General features: G+C 38.4%; 1 protein-coding gene across 2 annotated transcripts in view; it reads right to left on the reverse strand.

The window, feature by feature from the left end:
* The window catches only part of tmcc3 (transmembrane and coiled-coil domain family 3), a 47,172-nt gene that overhangs the window by 11,228 nt on the left and 14,809 nt on the right, over nucleotides 1-21,135 (reverse strand). Inside the window, exon 1 of one of the 2 annotated variants that reach the window (XM_041977247.1) lies at nucleotides 16,326-16,582. The exons of the other annotated variant lie outside the window; for it this stretch is intronic. Coding sequence (XP_041833181.1) covers nucleotides 16,326-16,328 — 3 coding nt within the window. The 5' untranslated portion in view covers nucleotides 16,329-16,582. Of the gene's footprint in view, nucleotides 1-16,325; nucleotides 16,583-21,135 lie in introns of those variants that run through there. 2 annotated transcript variants of the gene reach the window in all.

Raw genomic sequence — 21,135 nt, forward strand, 5'->3', positions numbered from 1 at the left:
CAATGTGGAATCCTGTGTGTAAATAATACAAGGATGGAGGGATGTTGGTGCCTCCCTTCAAACATCCACTGGAAAGTAGATTTTCTGATGGTGAAAGTAGGAAAATATTAACATGTGAACACACACAGAGACCATGTCCTTTTTACAGAGCAAATATCTGGCCACTTTTTAATGGTAAACCAGACACTGTGAATCTGGTTTAGTCTCAGGACATACCACAGCATTTTTCCACTGAGAAATAAAAAGGGTACATACAGCTCTTCACTTATCTGAATCTGGGCAATATAAGATGTCACCCAGTTGGAGAAAAAAAAGATTAAATGAATAAGCCTGCAGGTCTTAATGAGCTAAAACTGATTATTTCCCCTGAGAGAACAAAGGCCAAAAACATGATACTGCAAATCAGAATTTTCCCAACATATAAAGATATAAACTCCTGAGATGTATTTTGTTCACTTACATGCGTCAGCATCTTTATATGCTTACATCAGGAAGCTTTTGTTGCTTTCAAACACCATTAATCTAAATCTTCTCACAAAACTATCCCATGCTACACTGCTTCTCATGTCTGATACTGTCAGGGCACATTGACCATACTGATCCCACAAGCAGCAGCAAAAATACACATTTTAATTAGTAGATCAATAGGAAATGAATCAATGACACATTTAATATTTGTTTAAGGTCCTCTGGGCACAACTAACAAGTGTGACAGAGATGAATAAACACTTTGTTTTACCAAAGTGTATCCAATAGTTATAACATTTCAGCCTGGAAAAGTAAATTCACATTTATGTCTTTTGCATAATTTACCCGATAGTGAAAGTAATCATCAATTGAAGCCTAAAACAGATATAATCATGTAAAACATGCAGGATAAGGCAGGAGAAGTGCTGCGGGGTGAGTTTGCATCAGTTTTCTGTATTCACATTGAAAGATTAGAAACAGGAGATGAAGCTTGTGCTGTGCGCGCTAGGAGAAAAAAAGAAGAGTGTGCCAGCAAGTGCTACTCCAACTCCAACTGAGCCAGCTCATCTGATGGAGCTGTGAGTGAGGGACCTTGCCACGGAGAGACGGCAGGCTGGCATAAACGCAGGAAATTGCTAAAGGAAGCCTTGTTCTTTTGTTGTTCACCACAAAAACACAGCGAGCTGTTTATCCCTGCCTCAAACCCATCAATTTATTTTCCACTTGCATGAAGCAGAAGTAGGACAAACCTGTAAATAACAAAAAAAAATCCTCCCCTCTTGGCAAACCAGTGTAACTCTGAAAAAAAAATGCAATATGCAGAGGTAAAATGCAGCATTTTGTCAAAAAAACAATCAGCAGATGTCTCAGGCTAACTAATGAACATATTGATCACTAACATTCTTCTACCAACTCAAGGCTGTTTACAGGAAATCTAAAAGCTCCCTTGCTCAAGATAAGTACACAAACATCAATGTGATTCGTCAACATCAACAACACGAAGCTGCTTTGGCCTTTCATCCGGGCAATGAATTTTAATAAACTGATAAGACTTATAAAGAAAATTCACCATAACAGGGCTGTAAAGGACAATAAAATCCCGTATGGAACAGAGCCGCAACAATGAACTGATTATTTAGTAAGTTAAACTGCAGCTAGTTTGTTTACATATAGAAAAACTCTTGGTTAATATTTCAAGCAAAAACATGAGCTGCTTGCAGCTTGACTGCTTGTCTTTGTCACAGTATCTGATAGTTGAGTCTATAGTACCAGTAAGTATGGTAAGTAAATATTTTGACATTTTCAATACAATGCTATCAAATGAGAAAATATGTGTTGGCAGTCAATAAAAACATTAGAGCTGGGGTCTATTTATGCTCCTTTTATGTATGTAAATTGGTATATTAGAACTATACGTAGGCATGGTTGTTAAGCAATGCTTCCATTAGAGGGCAGCGCAGAGTTCAGAGCTCACGTCATTTTCCTACAATAGCAAACATGGCAAGAGATATAAAAAGAGGCAGCACTGTGGAATGTGAAGGCCATTAGATATATCATGGTTTCTTTGTTCCTTTCCCTGGTGGTAGGTGAGCTATACTGCACAACTCTTACCCCATGGTCTCCAGTGGTACTGCTCTGTTTGCCATGTGGGTGTAACAAGCTCTCTGAAAATGGACTGAAATATGTACAAAGTAAACTCTAGAGGCTCTGTATGTATATGTATGCATTGAGCATTAATGATCTTTTTTAAGTGGCAGCAGCAGTTTCTTTTCTATAGTCAGGCTAGTTTTGATTTGTCTAAAGAAAAAGTGGAAGGAAACAGGGAAAAAAATAAAGACCTTACATTCTGTTCTGTGCATTTTTCCCTGTTTTAAAATGAGGCATGGAGACAACTTTGCAGATTAAGAATCTGACTTGGAACAGATTAAATGACCCCACTCTCCAGCTGTTTAAAGTCCTGTAACTGACTGCCGTCATCCCAGACATATCATCCTAACTATTCCCATATTTTAAAGTCAATCCCGAAGAAGAGAGCTCTTCATTTTCCTCTTGTTATTATCAACCAGTTATTTTTTGTCTTCCTAGAGGTTTATTTCTAGCTGAGATAGCTACATCTTCAATCAAATTACCAACACCGCAAATTTTCTTTCGCTCACTTTTAAAAGATTGCTTCAGATTTTTTCTCTAGTTAATGTAAATTAAGATTAAAGCTATTAGGCATCAAATAACAAAACAATTAGAGGAAAGCTGTTTCATAATTTCCTTGAACATGCAAAATAAATTATTAACTGACTAGTTAAACAAATAAATAAACAAAATTTAAAATGAGCAAATTAACTGATTTTCTGTGCTGAGGAGACAATAATTAAACATGTAAGAGCTTAAACAATTGATTTGGCACACTTGATCCCGCATGGGTCCTCTCTCTTACAAATGAGTGCTCAAAGCAGTGAGTGTAACAGATTAGTCATCCATTAGTCTGCCTCTAACCCCACACAGGGCCACACTGTCTGAACCAGCATGCCAGATTAATGCTGGCAGATTTAAACTGGTGTGTGTTTGAGCGTTGGGGAGGAAATAATGGGATTGGGAAAATCCAGATCAGGAGATTTAGAGGGAGAGATGTTCATAAGCGGGTTACTGAAGCCAATCACAGGAAGCTGCATCACATTAACAACATAACGATAGCTAGCTGTCTTACACATGGGCTGGAAGTGGAGATCAATATTTTCATGATGGAGAAAATTGTGCAAATCTTGACTCCACATACTGCAGCTGCAAAGTAACTATGGCAACAATACCAATACTTACAATAGAAGAACCAGAAGCTCACCAGTTTTAAAATAAACAAGCTGAATCTTGATTTGAAATAATCCATCCCAGCAGCTCTGCCTGGATGCTCAGTACCAAGTAAGCACATTTAATTCTTTCCAAGTTAAAACTTTAGCATGCTAATATGCCATTTTTCCTAAATTAGCTCTAAATGCATGTATTTTTAGGTAAATCAAAGTATGAAATTAAATGGTAACCCTGATATTGAATTTGTTTAATTAAAAAACAAAATGTTCAGCATAAAAAAAAGCAGAAATTCTGTGTGGGATGCTGACCAACCGACCGACTAACGCTGTTATCTTCTTAGCTGCATGTTCACCTCAATGAATAATTTTGATTTTAAGTGCTTTTGTCTGTATTTGGCCATGATAAACATACAATACGTACTCTAAAGCAACCCTGAAAACAAAGGACCAGCTCCTGTCTTGTTCATTACGTTGACCTCCTCCTACAAACTTGCTGTTTCACCAGGCAGAAGATAAAACACATCTCTTTGGACAAATGTGGATATGTGTTCAGTCACAATTTACATACTTGGGTTAAGAAAGGTTACTTTCAGCAAACCCTGCTTGATTTGCCAAGGCCACCCGGTTCCAGCAGCCCTGAGAATACAACATATCCCTGGTTATTTATGACTGTACTTCCTGAGGGCTTCAGAAAAAGCTTGCACACTAAGCCTTAATGTATCATGCTGCCACAGGAGAAGGCAGAGGCTACACGAACCTCTGCACCTGTAACTGGATTTAAATCCATTCAAGGCAAGAGTAAGAAACATAAAAAAAAGAAAAAAAGAAAAAGAAAAACAGGAGACTATTTGTGCTGGCAAATGACTAAAACCATTAAGGGAACAAATCAACCAGAAATGGGAACAAAAGTATAGCTTGTTCTGAATTAATAATAAATGAAAGAACCTCACACTGGGGTTTTCACAGTACTGTGCATCATTAATTTGACTTTAAAGTCTATTAAACACATTGTGTGTGATTTTTTTTATGTCTTCAAAAGAATGAATCTCCAGCTCTATTAATGATGCATTTGCTTTTTCCATTTACACTGCCCTGATTTGAAGGCTTTTTTTTCCAGACAAATCCAGTTTTTGCCAGAAAAATATGGAAAAACCTCTCAGTTTCATAATTATTTATGTTTCAACTCAAATTATTTGCTGAATATTAATTTTCTATTCATCAACCCTTGAACAGAGGAAAGTAGTTTTGGTTATAGTAATAGAATATCCAACCAAGCATGTTCTTCTAACCACTTCTATTTCTAAACGGCAAACAAATCACATACAGAGATAGCAGCTCACCTATGACCAAAAAGGAACAGGTTAAGGCGAAATGAGACATTTGGTTCATGTGAATTAGACTAGAGAGCATCCTGGCTGGAGGGTGAATCAGCCACAACTCTGTGCTCACAGAGAGGAGCCTCCTGTGGGGGAAGAGGAGCTGGCAGACAGGCATAACTCCCCATGGGGCTCCAGAGATTCAACAGAGAAATACACAGGGAATCAACAGAGAGCAAAACAGCTACAGAACAGACGGGAATTGGGAGGCGGGTTAGAATACAAAATAGTCATATTCAGGAATACAGTATGACCTTTAAATGAGGGGAAAAGAAACCTTTTATTCTTCATTAAAGCAATAAAGGGGAAGGGGAAGATTCTTTAGGTTGCAGAAGCGGTAAAATCCTTGGAAATCTGGCATATCATTGCCAAAGCTGTTAGAAAAAGTTAAATATCTTAATTAAGGTTGTATCTAACCAAATATGCAGATTATTCTATGACGTTTTTGTCTCACTTGTCAATAACTTATGTGATAAATGTTATAAATCTGTCAATGAGTCTTAAGCACGTGCCATATGGTCCCACCGCCACCTCGCATTTAATTATTTACATTGAAGTGAACACACACACAGCTGTACAGAGAGAGACCAGCCTTCAGGTGGGACTGAGGCAAAGTAAACACTATGTCATAACTCCCACTCAACACAGACTAAAAACCCACTTCAAGTCTGAACAGGCGAGTCTCCGCTCACACCCCGATTCCCTGAACTCGTGGCAGGCGGTGTAAGACGTGTCTATGCTCTTGACCAAGTGTGAGGAACATATTGCAACATATCCTTGTGCAAAATATGTCAAGCTGTTCCCAATCCACTGTTTACACCTTCTGTCATACATTAAAACAGTCATTTTGAGACAAATCGCTGATGCTTTCACTATTATATTAAATTAACCAATCAAACTGGCTTATCTGGATTGCTTCTTTGCTGCAAAGCTATGAACTTGACTGATTAGACACATCATTTATCAATGAGATATTATTGAAAACAGGGAATTAAATGAGGCACTTTTACCTACATAGAGTACTGCAAGTTATTTCTGAGTACTGAGTAAACTGAATATAAATGTTTAAATGACAAAAAGTGAGGTGTTTGAGAGGATGAAGACACGATAAAACAGAATAATTTAAATGCATCTCTCCTATCATGTGTAACAGACAGGACTCGTTCAATTTCAAAGCAGAAAGATGGCATTTTCCAAAGAAGGAGCAGCATCACGCGACTTAAAATTTACATTTAACTCAGTGTCCTTTACCAGTGTGTGCAATGAATGTGCTGTATGATAAGACATGAAAGCAGTGCTGAGTAGCTTCTCAGCACAAGATGTCCACATACTGAAAGCTTCATAGTGTCATGGCTTTAGAAAACACCACCCCCCAAGAGCCTCATTAATAAAGCACAGATTGAGGGAGAGGACATGCCAGAGACCGACAGACTGCTGCTCTCATCTCTTTTTCAATCTTTCCCCTCAACTCTCAGAGCGCTCCCCTTAACCCAGCTTAACCTTCATTTAACCAGGCATGTCATAAGAACTAAATTAGAGACACAAGATAAATAGCATTTTCCTTTATTTTATTATTTTCAATTCATACATTAAAAACCATGAAGGGAAAGCCCTAAATTAGCTTCATATGAGCAATCACAAAAACACCAAGTGTTGCTTAAGTATCCATTAAAGAATTCACAACCACAACATTCTGGTCTCCATTTTCTGGGCTTTTACAGGATTTTCAATCTTTAGAGTTTTGACTGGTGGTGTTTCCTTAATAATATTTTGCTGAGTCATCGTTCATCCTCACTTGGCCACATCCAAATGCACCACAAACCATTTCCCTTTCTGTGCTGGGCTTCTCATTTTTGCATGAGAGTAATGGATGGAAACACTCATTTACATGTTCTTTATATTTTCCTGGAACTGCTTTAACTTTGTGTAAAATTTGACTACTGACAGTGTTAAATTATGATGTTTAACAGGTACAGCTGAGCACAACTCAGATTTCTAAGATATTTGAATTTTTTTTTTATCTGCCTAAATCATCAAATTTTACAAATATTATTTTGCTTGTGAACATAGAAAGGATGAAGTTACTTGTCTCTATTCTTAACGTGGTATTATGTAGTATTATGAAAAATCTATCATATTTACTACACATTTAAAGCCTGAATATTAAACTACCCAAACAGGGCAGCAGGCAAATTTAGTTCAGAAAACAGATCAAATATAAAACACTGCGCAGCTGCTGTTTCAGTAATCTGGTCTAATGTATTTTTAGTAATTACATTAATGTCTTTCTGTTAATAGCACTAATGATATTTGATAAGGAGTGTGTTTAAGGTTAATTTATTTACAATGCAGGTGATTTCCCACAATTCACAGAATCATTAAAGTCCTAAAATCTGAATTTTCAGTAAACTACAAATACAAAATGGTAGCAATCAAAGGTCATGTGTACTAAGAGGTGATCAGTTCGCTGCGATGGTCTGCAAACAGCATCAGAGAAGAACTAGAAGCACAGTAAATCGATAGGTCACAACGTCACAGTGAGTAAGAGAATTCTGGATGGATATCGAGCTAAAAATCAATAAACTGTTGGCAACTCATTTACCATTGCAGGAGCTTGGCATGAACTAATGTTTTGGCAACTAAACAAACACATCACACAAATCATTCAAACTGAAACCAAATTCACAATGTAAGCTGCAAGGGTTTGCCAGCATGTGAGAAAGATTTTGCACAATCTGAGCCACGTGTATGTTTGTATATGACCCGTTTTACATGACCACATGGAGTTTGGGATGCAATGAGGAAAAAAAGAAGTTGTAATCCCCCCCCCCCTCTTGTAATCTGAGATTTAAATCTCTGCTCTAGGGTAAGGATAATCCAGCAGCCTTTGCTTCAGTTCAGTGGTTCAACAGCAGCAGCAAGAAAAGCTGAGCGAGACCACAAACGTGAGAGGCTGTTATATTAAGTAAAAAATGGCTCGGAGGAGGTGATGATGGAGACAGAAACTGGCAGAGAAAAAGGGAGAGGGGAAAAAAAAGGGAAAAAAATCCAACCTGCTAAAACAAGCTATAAGGTCAGTGTTTGAACTCCACAGGTGGACAATCAGAGCGGGATTACAGCTTCAAAAGACATAAGAGTTAAGGTCAGAGTTTATATCGGGGAACGTTTGTCCGTTTTAAAATTTAATCATAATGTAGAGGTTGCTCACAAAGCTCTCTGAATCCCTGATGCAAATGTTTGCTAACAATTCACATACATCATAGCAAGACTATACAGATCTTAAAAGGACATTCCTAGTGGGATTACTTAGAATCATAGAACAAAATGCTAACCAGAATACTAATACAGATAAACATAATGACAAATGTGAAGGATTGTAGAATTTTGGTTCCACCCACAAATCTAATCTGATATGATTAATTAAAATTTTACTAACATGACAAGTATATACATATATATATATATATATATATATATATATATATATATATATATATATATATGTATCAACAGTGATTTACTGGTGATGCTGCTGTAGGAATTTGATCACTGCTGCATAAAGACTCTTTAACAATATTGGCTGTTTAACTTCAGACGTCACATCTGGTGGTTTTAAGTCAGATATTATCACCATGTAGACAGTTGGTGAGATGATGCTGTATGAATTCTGCGTCATGATCTAGAAAAGTGGTTCCCAACTTATTTTCCTTGAGGACCCCCTTTGTGCAAATACTAAAAAGCCATGGACCCCCTTGGCCCACCCTGTGCTGAAACCATGCATGTTTTATGCTTTTAAAAGTGAGATTTTCACCATAAATAATGTATTCTGGGTCCTCTCCTTCAATAGAGCCAAAGTTAAATTAACAACATAAACCCGGAGAATGTGTGGACACTGATCACAGTTGCTCTGAATTTTCAAAGCCCTGATGACCCCCTGTGCTCTTTAGGGGACCCCTTGAGGGTTCCGAACCCAAGGTTGGAAACCACTGATCTAGAACATGGTCAAGATGATGCAGAACAGCATATAGAAGTACATTACATGCTGCCTTTACTGACCCATGGACATCTGATGTTTACCCAGGTTAAGGTCATTAACAGCTTGTAAGCATTGTGGCGAATGGTAATCAATCATGATTAATTAATTTGTAAGCTGTGATTAATCTTATAAAAACTGTAATCATTTGACAGCCCTAGTTATAACGTAAGAAGCTACAACTACAACTTTCCATATCTAGCTTAGACATCACATGACTGAGAGACTGGGATTTATCATTAAAATTAAGACTTGTTTTCTTCTCTGAATGTAGCAGCTGACATCCAGTTCAGACACACAGTAGTCCCAGTGAGTAAGTAAAGGGGACGTCACAGCAGGACTTTTTTTCCCTTTTTCCCTCCCAGTTTCATTCAACTTCAGTGGTTTTGATGCAGTAGTTTGAGGCGTTGTTAAACTATATTATATTTAGGACTGTCAAACATTTCATATCATATAGCTTTCATATTTTCACAGGATAGCTGTGGATTAATCACAGTGTGTTAAACCTAAAATTCCAGCTTTTTTGTTTTTTTTGCCTGTGGACATGCAGCAATTTGGTGCATTACCACCATCTGATAAAGAGTGTAGACCAGAATGTCATATGTGACAACTGAGTGGTCGCTGTGACAAGGCACCTAAATGCCCAAAATCAGCTTCTCTCGCTGAGATAATGCAAAATTCTGATTTTAATGACATTAGTAATAACTTTGTTGTTTATGTGTTTAAAAAAGAAAATGAACACGTTAATTCAACAGATTCTATTTTAATTTTTGCATTCATTTTGATAGCTCAAATAATTCAGATAAATCCTTCACACTGACTAAATGTCATTAACTGAAAGAGTCTACAGAAGTAAATCAGCCATTCATGTCCTGACTGCTGTACTCATGTTAGTTGGTGACACACACCGTCGCTTTGCCCTATTAATTTTTTACTGCACTCCACAGCTCAGTCTGACCACTCTACGTGCAGCTTTAAAACATAAAGTCAAGCGAGGGAAAAAGAAAAACACATCCTCTATCCCAGGAGTGGCCAACGTCGGTCCTCAAGAGCCACAATCCTGCAGGTTTTCCATGCATCCCTGCACCAACACACCTGACTCAAATTAAATGGATCCAACTGCCTATAAGGATCTGCACAATAACTCATTAGTTTAAGTCACGTGTCGGTGCAGGGATGCATGGAAAACCTGCAGGATTGTGGCTCTTGAGGACCAACGTTGGCCACCCCTGTTCTAGCCCATCCAACACCATCAGTGCTAAGTAGAACAAAAGCTGCCATAAAAATGATTTAAATCTGTTCAGTTTTGTTGGATTTTTACTATAAATATGTGACAAGTGACTTGAGATGTTATTTTTTTTGTAAAATAAAACCAAAACTGATTATAGAAGAAAAGCAGGTCAGCGAAGAATGACAGCTTAGCCCAAATTCTGTACCACATACCGTGTGTGTATAGAATACCAGTAGCCCCTTTTGCACTGCTTTCTATTAATCTGACTTACAGAACATGTCAGTGTGACGTCTTAATGATCCAACTGATGTTCTTCTGGAGGAAGTTGTAGCAGCAATGTGTGAAACCCAGAAACATTTTCACTTTTAACTTGGGCTTTCAAATGATTAAATTTTTAAAATCAGATTAATCACAGATTACAAATGAATTAATCATGATTGATCACCATTCGCCACTATGCCTGAAATCTGCCCGTTTTTACTGCACGCCAATGCATAAAATATTTTGTTTACTGATCTTCACCTGGGTAAACATCAGATGTCCATGGGTCAGTAATGCAGCATGTAATGTTCTTCTATATGTTGTTGTGCATCATCTCTACCATTTTCTACATCAGTGGTTCCCAAACTAATTTTCTCAGGGACCCCCATCATACAAATACTAAAAAGCTGTGGACCCCCTGCCCTACCCTGTGTTGAAACCATGCTGGTTTTATGTTTTCAAAAGTGAGATTCTCACCATAAATTATGTATTCTGGTTGAATCCTGTCCTTTAATAAAGCCAAAGTTAAATTAACAACATATGGCCTTACTTTTTTTTTTCTTAAAATAGGGACAATGTGTGGACATTAATCACAATGGCTCTGAATGTTCAAAGCATAGAGGACCCCTGTGCTCTTTGGAGGACCCACTTGGGGGGTCTCGAACCCCAGGTTGGGAACCACTGTTCTAGATCATAATGCAGAATTCATACAGCATCATCTTACCAACAATCTACAAATTACCACATGGTGATAAAAATTAAGTTAAACAACTGAAAAATCATGCCACCCAAAGAGCACTGACCAGGGCATGAACCAGACTAGGCTTTCTGTGAGTGTCTGGTAATTGTATGTTACCACACAATACCATGTGTACTGGGCCATCAGATCCCTTTAGATTGGTATCTGGGGAGTTTGGAGGTCAGGTGAAGAATTCAAACTCAGTTGTTTTTGTGAGGCTACCTTTAGCTCTGCTGAGGGAAGGAGCTACAATGGGGGAGTCAGTTGTTATGTGGGGGAGTTTGACTACTCTGCAAAAATGTTTAGGTAAGTGGTTAGGTTAAAAAAAAAACTATGATAAGATTAACTGGTGTATACAAAAACAGGAAATAGTGGTTTTTTGCTAATGTCAAATTTAGCCTACATTAATTTTTCTGCTCAAAATAGAGGCAAAAGGGAAGATTTTTATTTCATGTAGTTTGAAAACCATCTTGTGAGAACATTCAAACCAATTCTTAGTATTAATTATCCTTTGCCCTAAAAATAAGTAGTTCCAGACACATACTCCACAGTAGAGAACACATGTTAAAAGCAAAGAGACCTCTATGTACAGACTATCTATTTCTGGAAGCCTGATTCAGAACATAACCCTGCTCTGAACTCATAACACACAAACACACTCACAAAGTGATGAACTAACACACTCAGCAGCGCTCAGGACACTGAAATGCTGGCTTGAGAATGAGCCAGAGCTATCGTGATAGCACTCACCATGCATAGTAGCTTTGCATGTGGTTGTGTGACAACTCATTCAGACTGCGTGGGCATGCTTTAGCCCCCCCTGTGAGTTACATAACTATGAATAGCAGGTGTGTGGGGCAGAAATACGACAAGACTGAAATATCTGATTTTTATAACGTGACTTGCAAATTCTTCCCGCAAATATTAATTATAGTCCGTATATTTGTGCTGCCCCCCTTAACAATCTGGTTATAGTTCGCTGGTGAGCCAACAAGTTGAGTATATTGTCAGACAAATGTTGCGATCTTACTGTCCTGTGTTATCACAATAGTGAAGGACTCTAACAACCATCAGTTACAAAACCGAACCTTCAAGAAGCACTCAGTCTGTGAATGAATCTGTGTGTTCCAGTTTCTACCCTGCCTATTTCTGATTGAGCTGTTATTACAGCAAGCAGCAGTGATGAAACAGGAAACACGTTGCTGATTTTGAGCAGTTGGAACATGAAATGCTCGACTGGGTGCAGCAGATTTTAACAAAGTGTAAAAACTGGCAGTGAATCAGGCTTATATCATATAACTAAGGGTCAAAGAGCTGAGTGTGTGTGTGTTAGCCCAGCAAGGGATGTCTTTGGTGGATGTGGCATTTGTGCGTTCATTAATCCGAACTCTGTTACTCACACACACACGCCATCACTTCTGGTGTGTTTCTATTCGCCGTCAGCCCACTCAGTCATGAGAGAACGAGGCATGGACACAAAGTCGAGAGCGAAACGTCTCAATGAGCAACATTTTACAGATTGTGTGTCTTCCTTCTCTCCTGTTCACATCTTCCCTCCTCTTAATAACTTAAACATCATTTATGTCAGCAGATAGATGGAAACGAATTCCATCGGTTCCCCTGACAACAGACGCGATTGAATAGAGGCGGCCTCACACCTCACCATGATCACCAATGAAGGGAGTCCAAGGCGAGCAGTCGGCTCCAATTCAACAACATCCACTCCTCCCACTTTCTTCGCTCTGAATGGCCAAACAATGACCGGAGCTCAGCTCATCACTGTGGATTGTGGTGTGGATGGAAACTCTGTGTGTGTGTTTTTACCATAAAACTAGCCCCTGCTGCAAAAGCTGCTCTCGTGTATCTCTCAGAAACAGAGCAAGCATTAAGCTAGGATTGAACCTGTTGCTATGAATCAGCTGCTATTATGTTCAGGTCTTTTGTTCGTGTTAGGAACATGATGTTTATCTAAGAAAGAAAAGAAAGTTAAATGTTTCATCTGCACAAAGACGGCTGTGGATTTAGTCTCAAATCCAATTTATATTTTTTCATATCAGACCAAGAAAAGCCTAAAACTAAAAAGCTGGACCGGAAAACCATGCAACAAATTTAACCCACAAAAACAATTATGCAATTTATTCATTATCAAAATGAAAGCATTTCAATCTTTCTCTTCACTGTTTATAAAATGCTAGAAAACATTTTTTTTTTTAAAAAAAAAAGCCCTGCTTAATGTCCCACCAACAAATGAGACAGCAATGTTTGTTTTCAACTAAAAAGCTGTCCAAAAGCTCAAAATCAAGAAGATTTTTTTATTTGTTTGTCCGATAGACTTAGAAGACCAAATATTATTTTCCTTTTGTTCTTGTTCCCTCAGTTTTTGTAGTTTTTTTTAAACAAAAATTAATTTATTTGTGTATTATTGTCTGATCTAGCTTTAAAAAAAACTTGTTTTTGGGCCCAAAAAGCCCAAAACACTCATTTTAATAAGTAAAAGCAGAAAAAAACAAACATTTTTCTTTCCAATTTATAAATGAAACCAACCACTTCATATACAAAGAATACTCAAGTTTAACATTTAATAGCTGCTTTCAGTTTATCAACCTGCATCTCAAACAGGAGGCATTATTGCTGAAGAAAAAGAAATGATTGACTACAGAATATTGAGTATTTAAGTATGTAAGAAAGAGAACTGAAAGAATTCTACATACACATGCATGCTTATCAGATCATCTGTTTTTCTTTTGTACTTTATAATCCACAGCTCAGGGGCTTTTAAAAAGCTGCCCATGATGCATTTCTCAACACAAACAAACTAAATGCATGAGCAAACTTAAACTGAACGCAGACTCATGCTATTTTTACTTATGGTAAATAAATTCCTCCTGTGAATGTGCTATCAAAGTGGAATTGAAGCTTGGGAAAGACAATCTCCCTTTTACTGACACAAGAAGTCGAACAAACACAATGTTGCCCACAGGGAACAGAAGCTGCAGCTCAGGGAGGGAAACGCCCCCCATCCCTTTCCTCTGTTCAACACCACACAAACAAACCAGCTCACGGAGAAGGAAACCTTTCTCTTTGAAACCAATCTCATGAAAGCGAGAGTAACAGCGGCTTGATTAATGAATGATACACCTCCCTCACACACACACACTGCTTACATAAACGCAAACATGACTGAACTGACCTTTCAGAATCCTCCTTCTGGATTTGTGAATAAATCGACTCAACTACAGTTATTCTTATAAATCAACCAGTCTCACTGATATCAGCTACTTTCTCTTTTGATCGATGTGGTAATAAGTTCAGCACGTTTCCCATGAGTGACAGTGAACATTACACACACATGCCAAGTCTTTACAGCAGCTGACAACTACCAGAACTAAGATGTTAAAAAAAAGCCACATGTTTTAATGCAGGCTTTATCTTGGGACTCAAATTAGGGTCCCCAGGACAGCTTACATTTATCAAATACATTCTGGGTGTTTATTAGGGCCGTCAAATTAACCATGTTAATGCAAACAGAATAATAACATGTTAATTTTCTGAGCAATAATGCATTAACAACAAAGTTATTACTAAAAATCCAATCATGGCTCACTGCTTTAATGCACATTATATCATGCTTTAGTTATGTCTAAAACTATTTTGAAAAACTTTTAATATATGGAATTGGTCTAAATATAAAAAGAAAAGTCTTTTGGGAGTATTCGGTCTGAAAATGTAGGTCAATAAGACTAAATATTTGTGCATGCTTCAATGTTTCCCCAAACTTAAGGGTACAGCTTTCTCTCCTTCTTTTACTAGACTTTCTAGCTGACTGAAACTACATGTGCTTGAAGAAAGACAATGTTGTGGGATGTCTTTCAGCAAGGCTTCATCTTACACCAAGAAGGCAGCAAACTGCTTCCAGTTGTGAATGTGAAGCATTGCTGCAAAGATGCTCAGTCGACCACAAGCATCCCCTGAGTGTTGTCAAATGCAGGTTAACAAGAATGGACAGGATAGTCTGCCTCCAGTCACCCAACAGCCCATAAAAAAGGTGTCATCAGTTAAAAAATGCCTCTGCGTGTTACCTCGTGTACCTGAGCCTGCTGCTCAGCGAAATGGCTCAGAGTTGTCTATGTGGGTGTCAGCTGGCACAAATGTTATTTCCATATCTCAAAGGACTGTGGCCATTTTTGACAGTTTCATTCAAATTCAGTCAGATTTTGGGAGAAATGGTCATACTAAGTCTTTTTTTTTTTTGAAAGAGGACGACTCTATTTAGCATCTGTAAATTGCATGGTGGCACAAAAGCCACTGCACTTCAGCTCCCTTGTGAAAGCTGTCATATAACTCAAAGCTTCAATTTGATTTTTCTACACATGGATTCACAATCTAGGTCACAGAGGAATCTGTCTTACTGTCATCACACCTCATGTTACTCAGCCTTAAGGAGGAATAACATACTGGCACAAACATAGCATGTGTGGCATTTGTGTAGCACAGAACAGAAAGGCAATAAGAGAATCAGTGATTTAGGAACTTGAACACAACACGAGAAAACAGCAATCTACCCTGGTATTTCTTAATCACCACAAAAATCTAAAAAGATACTATCAAGTTCAAAGAGGGGATTTAAATCATCAACACCTGTGCACAGACTGGATAAACCTGTTCCTCCAGTGACCTTCCCCTGGGTGCCAGTATAAATTTTAACAGTGCATTGCAAACAGACTAATGTCATCCAGATCATCTTGTAAATATGAAACAAAATTACTTGGAACATTGTGACAAGTCACTGTCTGGTCAGCAGACGCTTAGTTCATCTCTTTCAAATTCTGTTACAACTTGTTAGTGTATGGGAGTAGACTTAAACAGAATTTTAAAGAGTCATGTTTATAGCAGGATACTGAAATAAATAATGTTGGGATAACAGAAAAATGGAGTATTTAAGAGATCTAGAGTATTGGATCTATGTCAAACCACAGATGCGCTCCTGCTAATCCACTAGGAAAATACAAACATTCACACATTAAACACATTTTCCGAATAAGAGATTAATTGAAGGTTTTGTAAAATTAAGTCTGGCTGATTTGTCTAAAGTTATTATAAAGTGGTGTAACGTAGGTCTCCAATTTAACAGTATGTTGTTTGGAAAAGAGAAAGAAATCAACTTAAAATTTAACAACACAACCCGACAGTTAAGATAAACGCAAGATTCATGATAATTCAACGTTTTTTCCCGTATGCTTGACATTTTACGACCATATTAACTCCATATCTACGTGAACATACGTCGTTGCACCCATAAAGTGGATGTGTGGAGCACCTTGACACGGAGAAGTCGATGACTTGTAAACATTGTTAATGGTGGTTAACGCTCATTAGCTAATGTTTACTGACTTTGCAATAGTACATAATGCATATTTACCATATTACAGCCTACAGCCGCTGATGAACCTGTACCCCCACTTCTGGTGAACTTTTCAGCACCGCCGCACAGCAGACATAATCGGTTGACTCAAACTGAACCTCCAGTTTCGTTGCTCCGAACATGAACAGTGACCGTTGCCATCTTCGGTACAGCAGATGCCATCACCCCTTCTCCTCGTTGCCACTGCTGGAACCCGACCAACGGAGGCTACGAAACCGTCCCTATCCCGAGCCAGTCCGCCGCGGTAATCCACCTAACTCCCGCGAGCCAGCCAAACACAATAGTGTGCTTATGCCCCGCCCACCGCTGCAGACAGGAGGGAGGGGCTGCGGGGCATATCGAATACACCCTCAATGATTAATTTATAATCAAAGAATGAGAAGCTCTCAAAAACCACCGAACTAAAACATTTGCTGTGATGTATTATTGCTGTTTGGAAGTAAAAACAAAAAGAGATAAGCAAGGGTTGAGAAAACATGCAAACATCACTAAAAGATCACAGAATTGGCCTCCAGAAGCCAGATTTTAAGGCCAAAGGAGTTATGGACTCTTGATTTATCTCAGATATTTAATCTAAATCACAGAACAGACACAAATTTCATAGTTAGATTCAAAGTAGACAGACATATAGACTGTAAGATAGATAGATGAGCACTGCTTTCAGTGCATAATGCACAATGAGTCAAAGAAGTTCAAGTGTATAATGCCATATTTCATAAGACATTATTTGGATGTCTCTAAGGATTACACAGAAATCTAAATGGTTATCATTACTACTGGACTACAACTTTTATAGTTAAGAAGGTTACAATGAACAGTTGTGTTGATCCTGTCCAATAGGTATTAAAGCAGTTAGTGGTGCTGCTTTGGATTTTATTATACATCGTATTAAAAAGTTACATCTATAACATGGAAGTCTTTCAAGACATGTTCAGAGATATATCTCTTTATTAAATATGAAGCCCTCTTTTAAGTTTGTGTTTAAGCCTTGCTGATAAACAGCTGCATAATCAGTTAGCTGATACAGAGAGACATGACACAAGCTTTTATCTGAAAGGGATGGATGAATAACTCCACAGTGGTCTGGGGTTAGAGTCATGAATGATTTAAAGGCACAGCAGCTCTCCTCAGGACCTGCTGATAAAGACACCGATTAGCATGGCTAGTGGCCCCGTCATATGATCTGGGTCTGTTGATAGTTTACTGTCCAACATGCATTGAGGATGCATCTTCCAAATGCAAAACCTTTGGCTGATGCTGCCTTGACCTGCCACTATATTATATTCCCTGTGCTCGACTCATCTGCTGTTTTTAACGCCTTCTTGCTTTTATGCACAAGCCTATTTTTCAAGAACAGAGTCAGCTGCCTGTTAATCATTGTGACAAGTGCGCATTGACAGGTAACTTCCTCTGAGGCCCAATGATTCACTCTGCAGGGCAGAAAACAGCACCTTGTGATGAGGCTGCCTGCAGGGTGAGAGATCGGATCCTAAAATTTAAATGTGATCCCAGCTGAGTCCATCATGTTGTCTGTGAGAGCCCGTGTGCATCTTTAGGATGCTCGCTCCATAGCTGTGAAACAATTCTTTCAGCTGCGATCGATCCTTATAACCTAATACACTTCCAGTCCAGTTCTCCTGGGTATTGATAAATAAAATCTATCGTTGTGAGCGTTAAAGAGAAACAGCAGATGGAGAGTTAAGTGTGGCTTTTAATCACGTCCAGATTGGAGCTCTTGTTGTACTTTCAAATTGATCAATGGATGTTGGCTCCCAGAAAACAACTTTGGCCCGTAAGCACCATTAAGAGCACATCTCTAATGGATGCTGCAGCACTGCATGGTACTTGTGAGGCTGTATAAGTGGGAAATAGCAAAAGTGGACCATTATAAAACTACTCTCTCTACCTGCTTTGATTCCCTGCATGTAAATGTTAAAAAATGCTCTTGCAGAGTGCAGCTATTCTTCACCTCAAACTCACCATAACAGGACTTTAGCTAAGCATTACAGAGCTTCAAATCAAGTTTTTTTGCATAAGTCTAGATGCAAAGTTAAATTATTTTAATGTGCAATGTGTACATTCCTAAATAAATAGCCATAAGATGATGCAAAACACAAATGTGTATCAAGGAATGGAGGATATGCGTGTATCCATAAAATGTACACTGTTAATCACAAGATGCTATTGTTCTCTTTCCCCATCAACAATGTTTGTGTTGTTTATGGACTTCCCTTTCCACTTCCTGTCTCCATCTCAGTTGTGACATCCAGTTTGACCTTTGTAACACCACAGACTTCCAGAACATTGATACTGGTCCACAGTATTTACTTTGCAGGAATCAGGATGTTCTGGAACATTTGAGAAAAGCTGGATGTTTAGATTACTCAGGATGAGGGTTAGCAGAAATGTGGTACCACCAAAAGTAGCACTGCTGCATTTTAGTGGTAACCAAGGATGTAACTGATGACATTTTCAAAATGACGTGCTGAGAAAAAAACAAGCTTGTTATGTTATCTTGCATGGAAATGTCAATATTAAAACCTGAAGCTGAAAAAATGCATCCTTTTCCCCAAATTTCCAGCATCAGATTAAAATGGTGAAGTACAAAACACAACAACAAAGTCTGAAAGAAAACAACAACATCTCACTTTTGTGACAATTCTTGCTTATAATTGGACAGAGCCAAATTCTGCAGGTTGATGGCACTTAATGTGTCTGGTGTGGACCACTCTCATCAGTCCCCTAGACCAGTGTTTCCCAATCCAGGTCCAGGAAACACTGTTCTAGACCAAGACCACTTGCAGCTGTCCTTGAGTTGTTTCCATCAATACCCACTACATACAGCAACACTAGTTAAGAGTTGACTTTTAAAGGGGGAAAGCAGGAAAGAGCTATTTCACTGCTAATCTTGGAATCCTTAGACAACCTTACATCCGGTCCAGTAAAAACCACTGCCTTGAATGGGCAAACCTGAACTAGAACCTCCCACAGTAACTAAAGACTCTTTAAGAAACAATTAATTAATTAAAGCTATATCTTTAATATTATAACAGAACAAAAATTGTTTACATGTAAACATAACACAGCTGGTACAATTGGTCCCACAACTGGTACAAATTGATGAGTAGGTCTGACTGTCAGGTTGAACTAATTTAATAAATTAACTTGAATAAACTCTACTCAATCACTTGTTCCAAATGGAAGCAACTGAGTTAAATTTGTTCTACAATCTTCTTGATCGCAAGACAAATGAATCATCAGTGTTTTTTTGTTTTTCTTCTTGACTAGAGCTCACTGAACAGGGGGGGCAGCATGAGATCTGTGCAGTATAGAAGACCTTTGCACACACTAAGATGCACCAGTCCTAACATGTAGCATACCAAAATGACGGGGAGAAACTGAGCTGAAGGTTTCTACCAAGCTTTGGCATTCAGGTGAAACACAGTTCAAACCTCAAGCAATTATAAGGGAATCTAACAAAAACATGAGAACAGCACTGTCCACTTTAGAGCTTCTGCTAATTTCTCCACTTCAAGCAAACCACACAAACAATGCGTCACATGAAAGCAGAGACTCTGCTAACTCACAAAGATGAATCATCTTTGTGAGTTAGCAGCCACAGTCATAAATTCTGTCTTACTTTGCTGTTTTGTGGTCAAGTTTTTTTATCCAGTTAACAGAAACTCTGCTGTGTTCTCCTAGGACTCTGGTTTTGTTTGAAATCAATTATGAAGGTTATGGTAGTTTCCATGAAGATGAGGAGGGCTTTATGGTGAAGTGTTCACTCTTCCTATGATATAATATCATGGGGTTCACTTCTTTCTGGATCCTCATGGTGTTTCTAAGGTGAATTTGGGGCTAACCCTCGATTCTCCTGACTCAACATCTGCCAAAGGCTTCTTGAGATATTTACCTGCATAACACCTTTATAAAAACATCTGAAAAACTGCTCAGGTTCACTTTTTTAGCTCCTACTTTTGTAAACACACAGCCTTTGCAGTTGTGAAGATATACTTACCGTAATGTAATTTGGGTATGTTATTTTGGACGGGAGGCAGAAAAAATAGATCTTGTGAAGAAGAGGTTAAATAAGCCACAGCACATGGTCTACAGGTATGCGTTGCCTTTTTAGCCTTACATTGGTTCTCATACACACATTCACACAGATACCAATTCAGTTACATTTTATTCCTTGTAAATATGTGTATTCAGCACCTTTACTCCATAGTCACACACTCTGATGAAGAGTGGTTCAGTGTCTTGCCCAAGGACGCTGGCACACAGACACAATTGGGATACAACTACTGATTTTCCAGATCAAAGACGACCACTATCAGCCACGCCACAGCCTCCTCGAAGCGTTGCTTTGAAACAGCAGATCACAGATTTATTGCCAAGGATCTTGTTGAAGATGTGCCAGCTATGTAAACAGATGCATTTAGAAAACTAATTAGCAACAGAGCAGTTACACAGACTGTCTGTCTGCCGCCATGTTTGATTTGTGGGCTGTTGAGGCTGAAAAAGTTTGAGCCCTCAGCTGATGATTGCCATTTTCCTGCCTGCTACCTGCCCTACAGATCCCCAAGAATCGCTTCATTATGAGAAAAAGCCTGAAAATAGTAGGTTTTAATGAAGACTCAGCTCATGGAATAGGACAGGGACAAAAGTGACTGTTCTTGCATATCTACCAAAGGTCAGACGTTGTTCTAATGTATAACATGAGGAATTTTGGCTTTTCACGCTAACTTAGATTGGTTTCTTGCTAAACATATCGTTTAATTTACTGACTAATATCTATGATTAATAA

This window comes from Melanotaenia boesemani, chromosome 23 (genome assembly GCF_017639745.1).
Source record: "Melanotaenia boesemani isolate fMelBoe1 chromosome 23, fMelBoe1.pri, whole genome shotgun sequence".
Lineage (NCBI taxonomy): Eukaryota > Metazoa > Chordata > Actinopteri > Atheriniformes > Melanotaeniidae > Melanotaenia > Melanotaenia boesemani.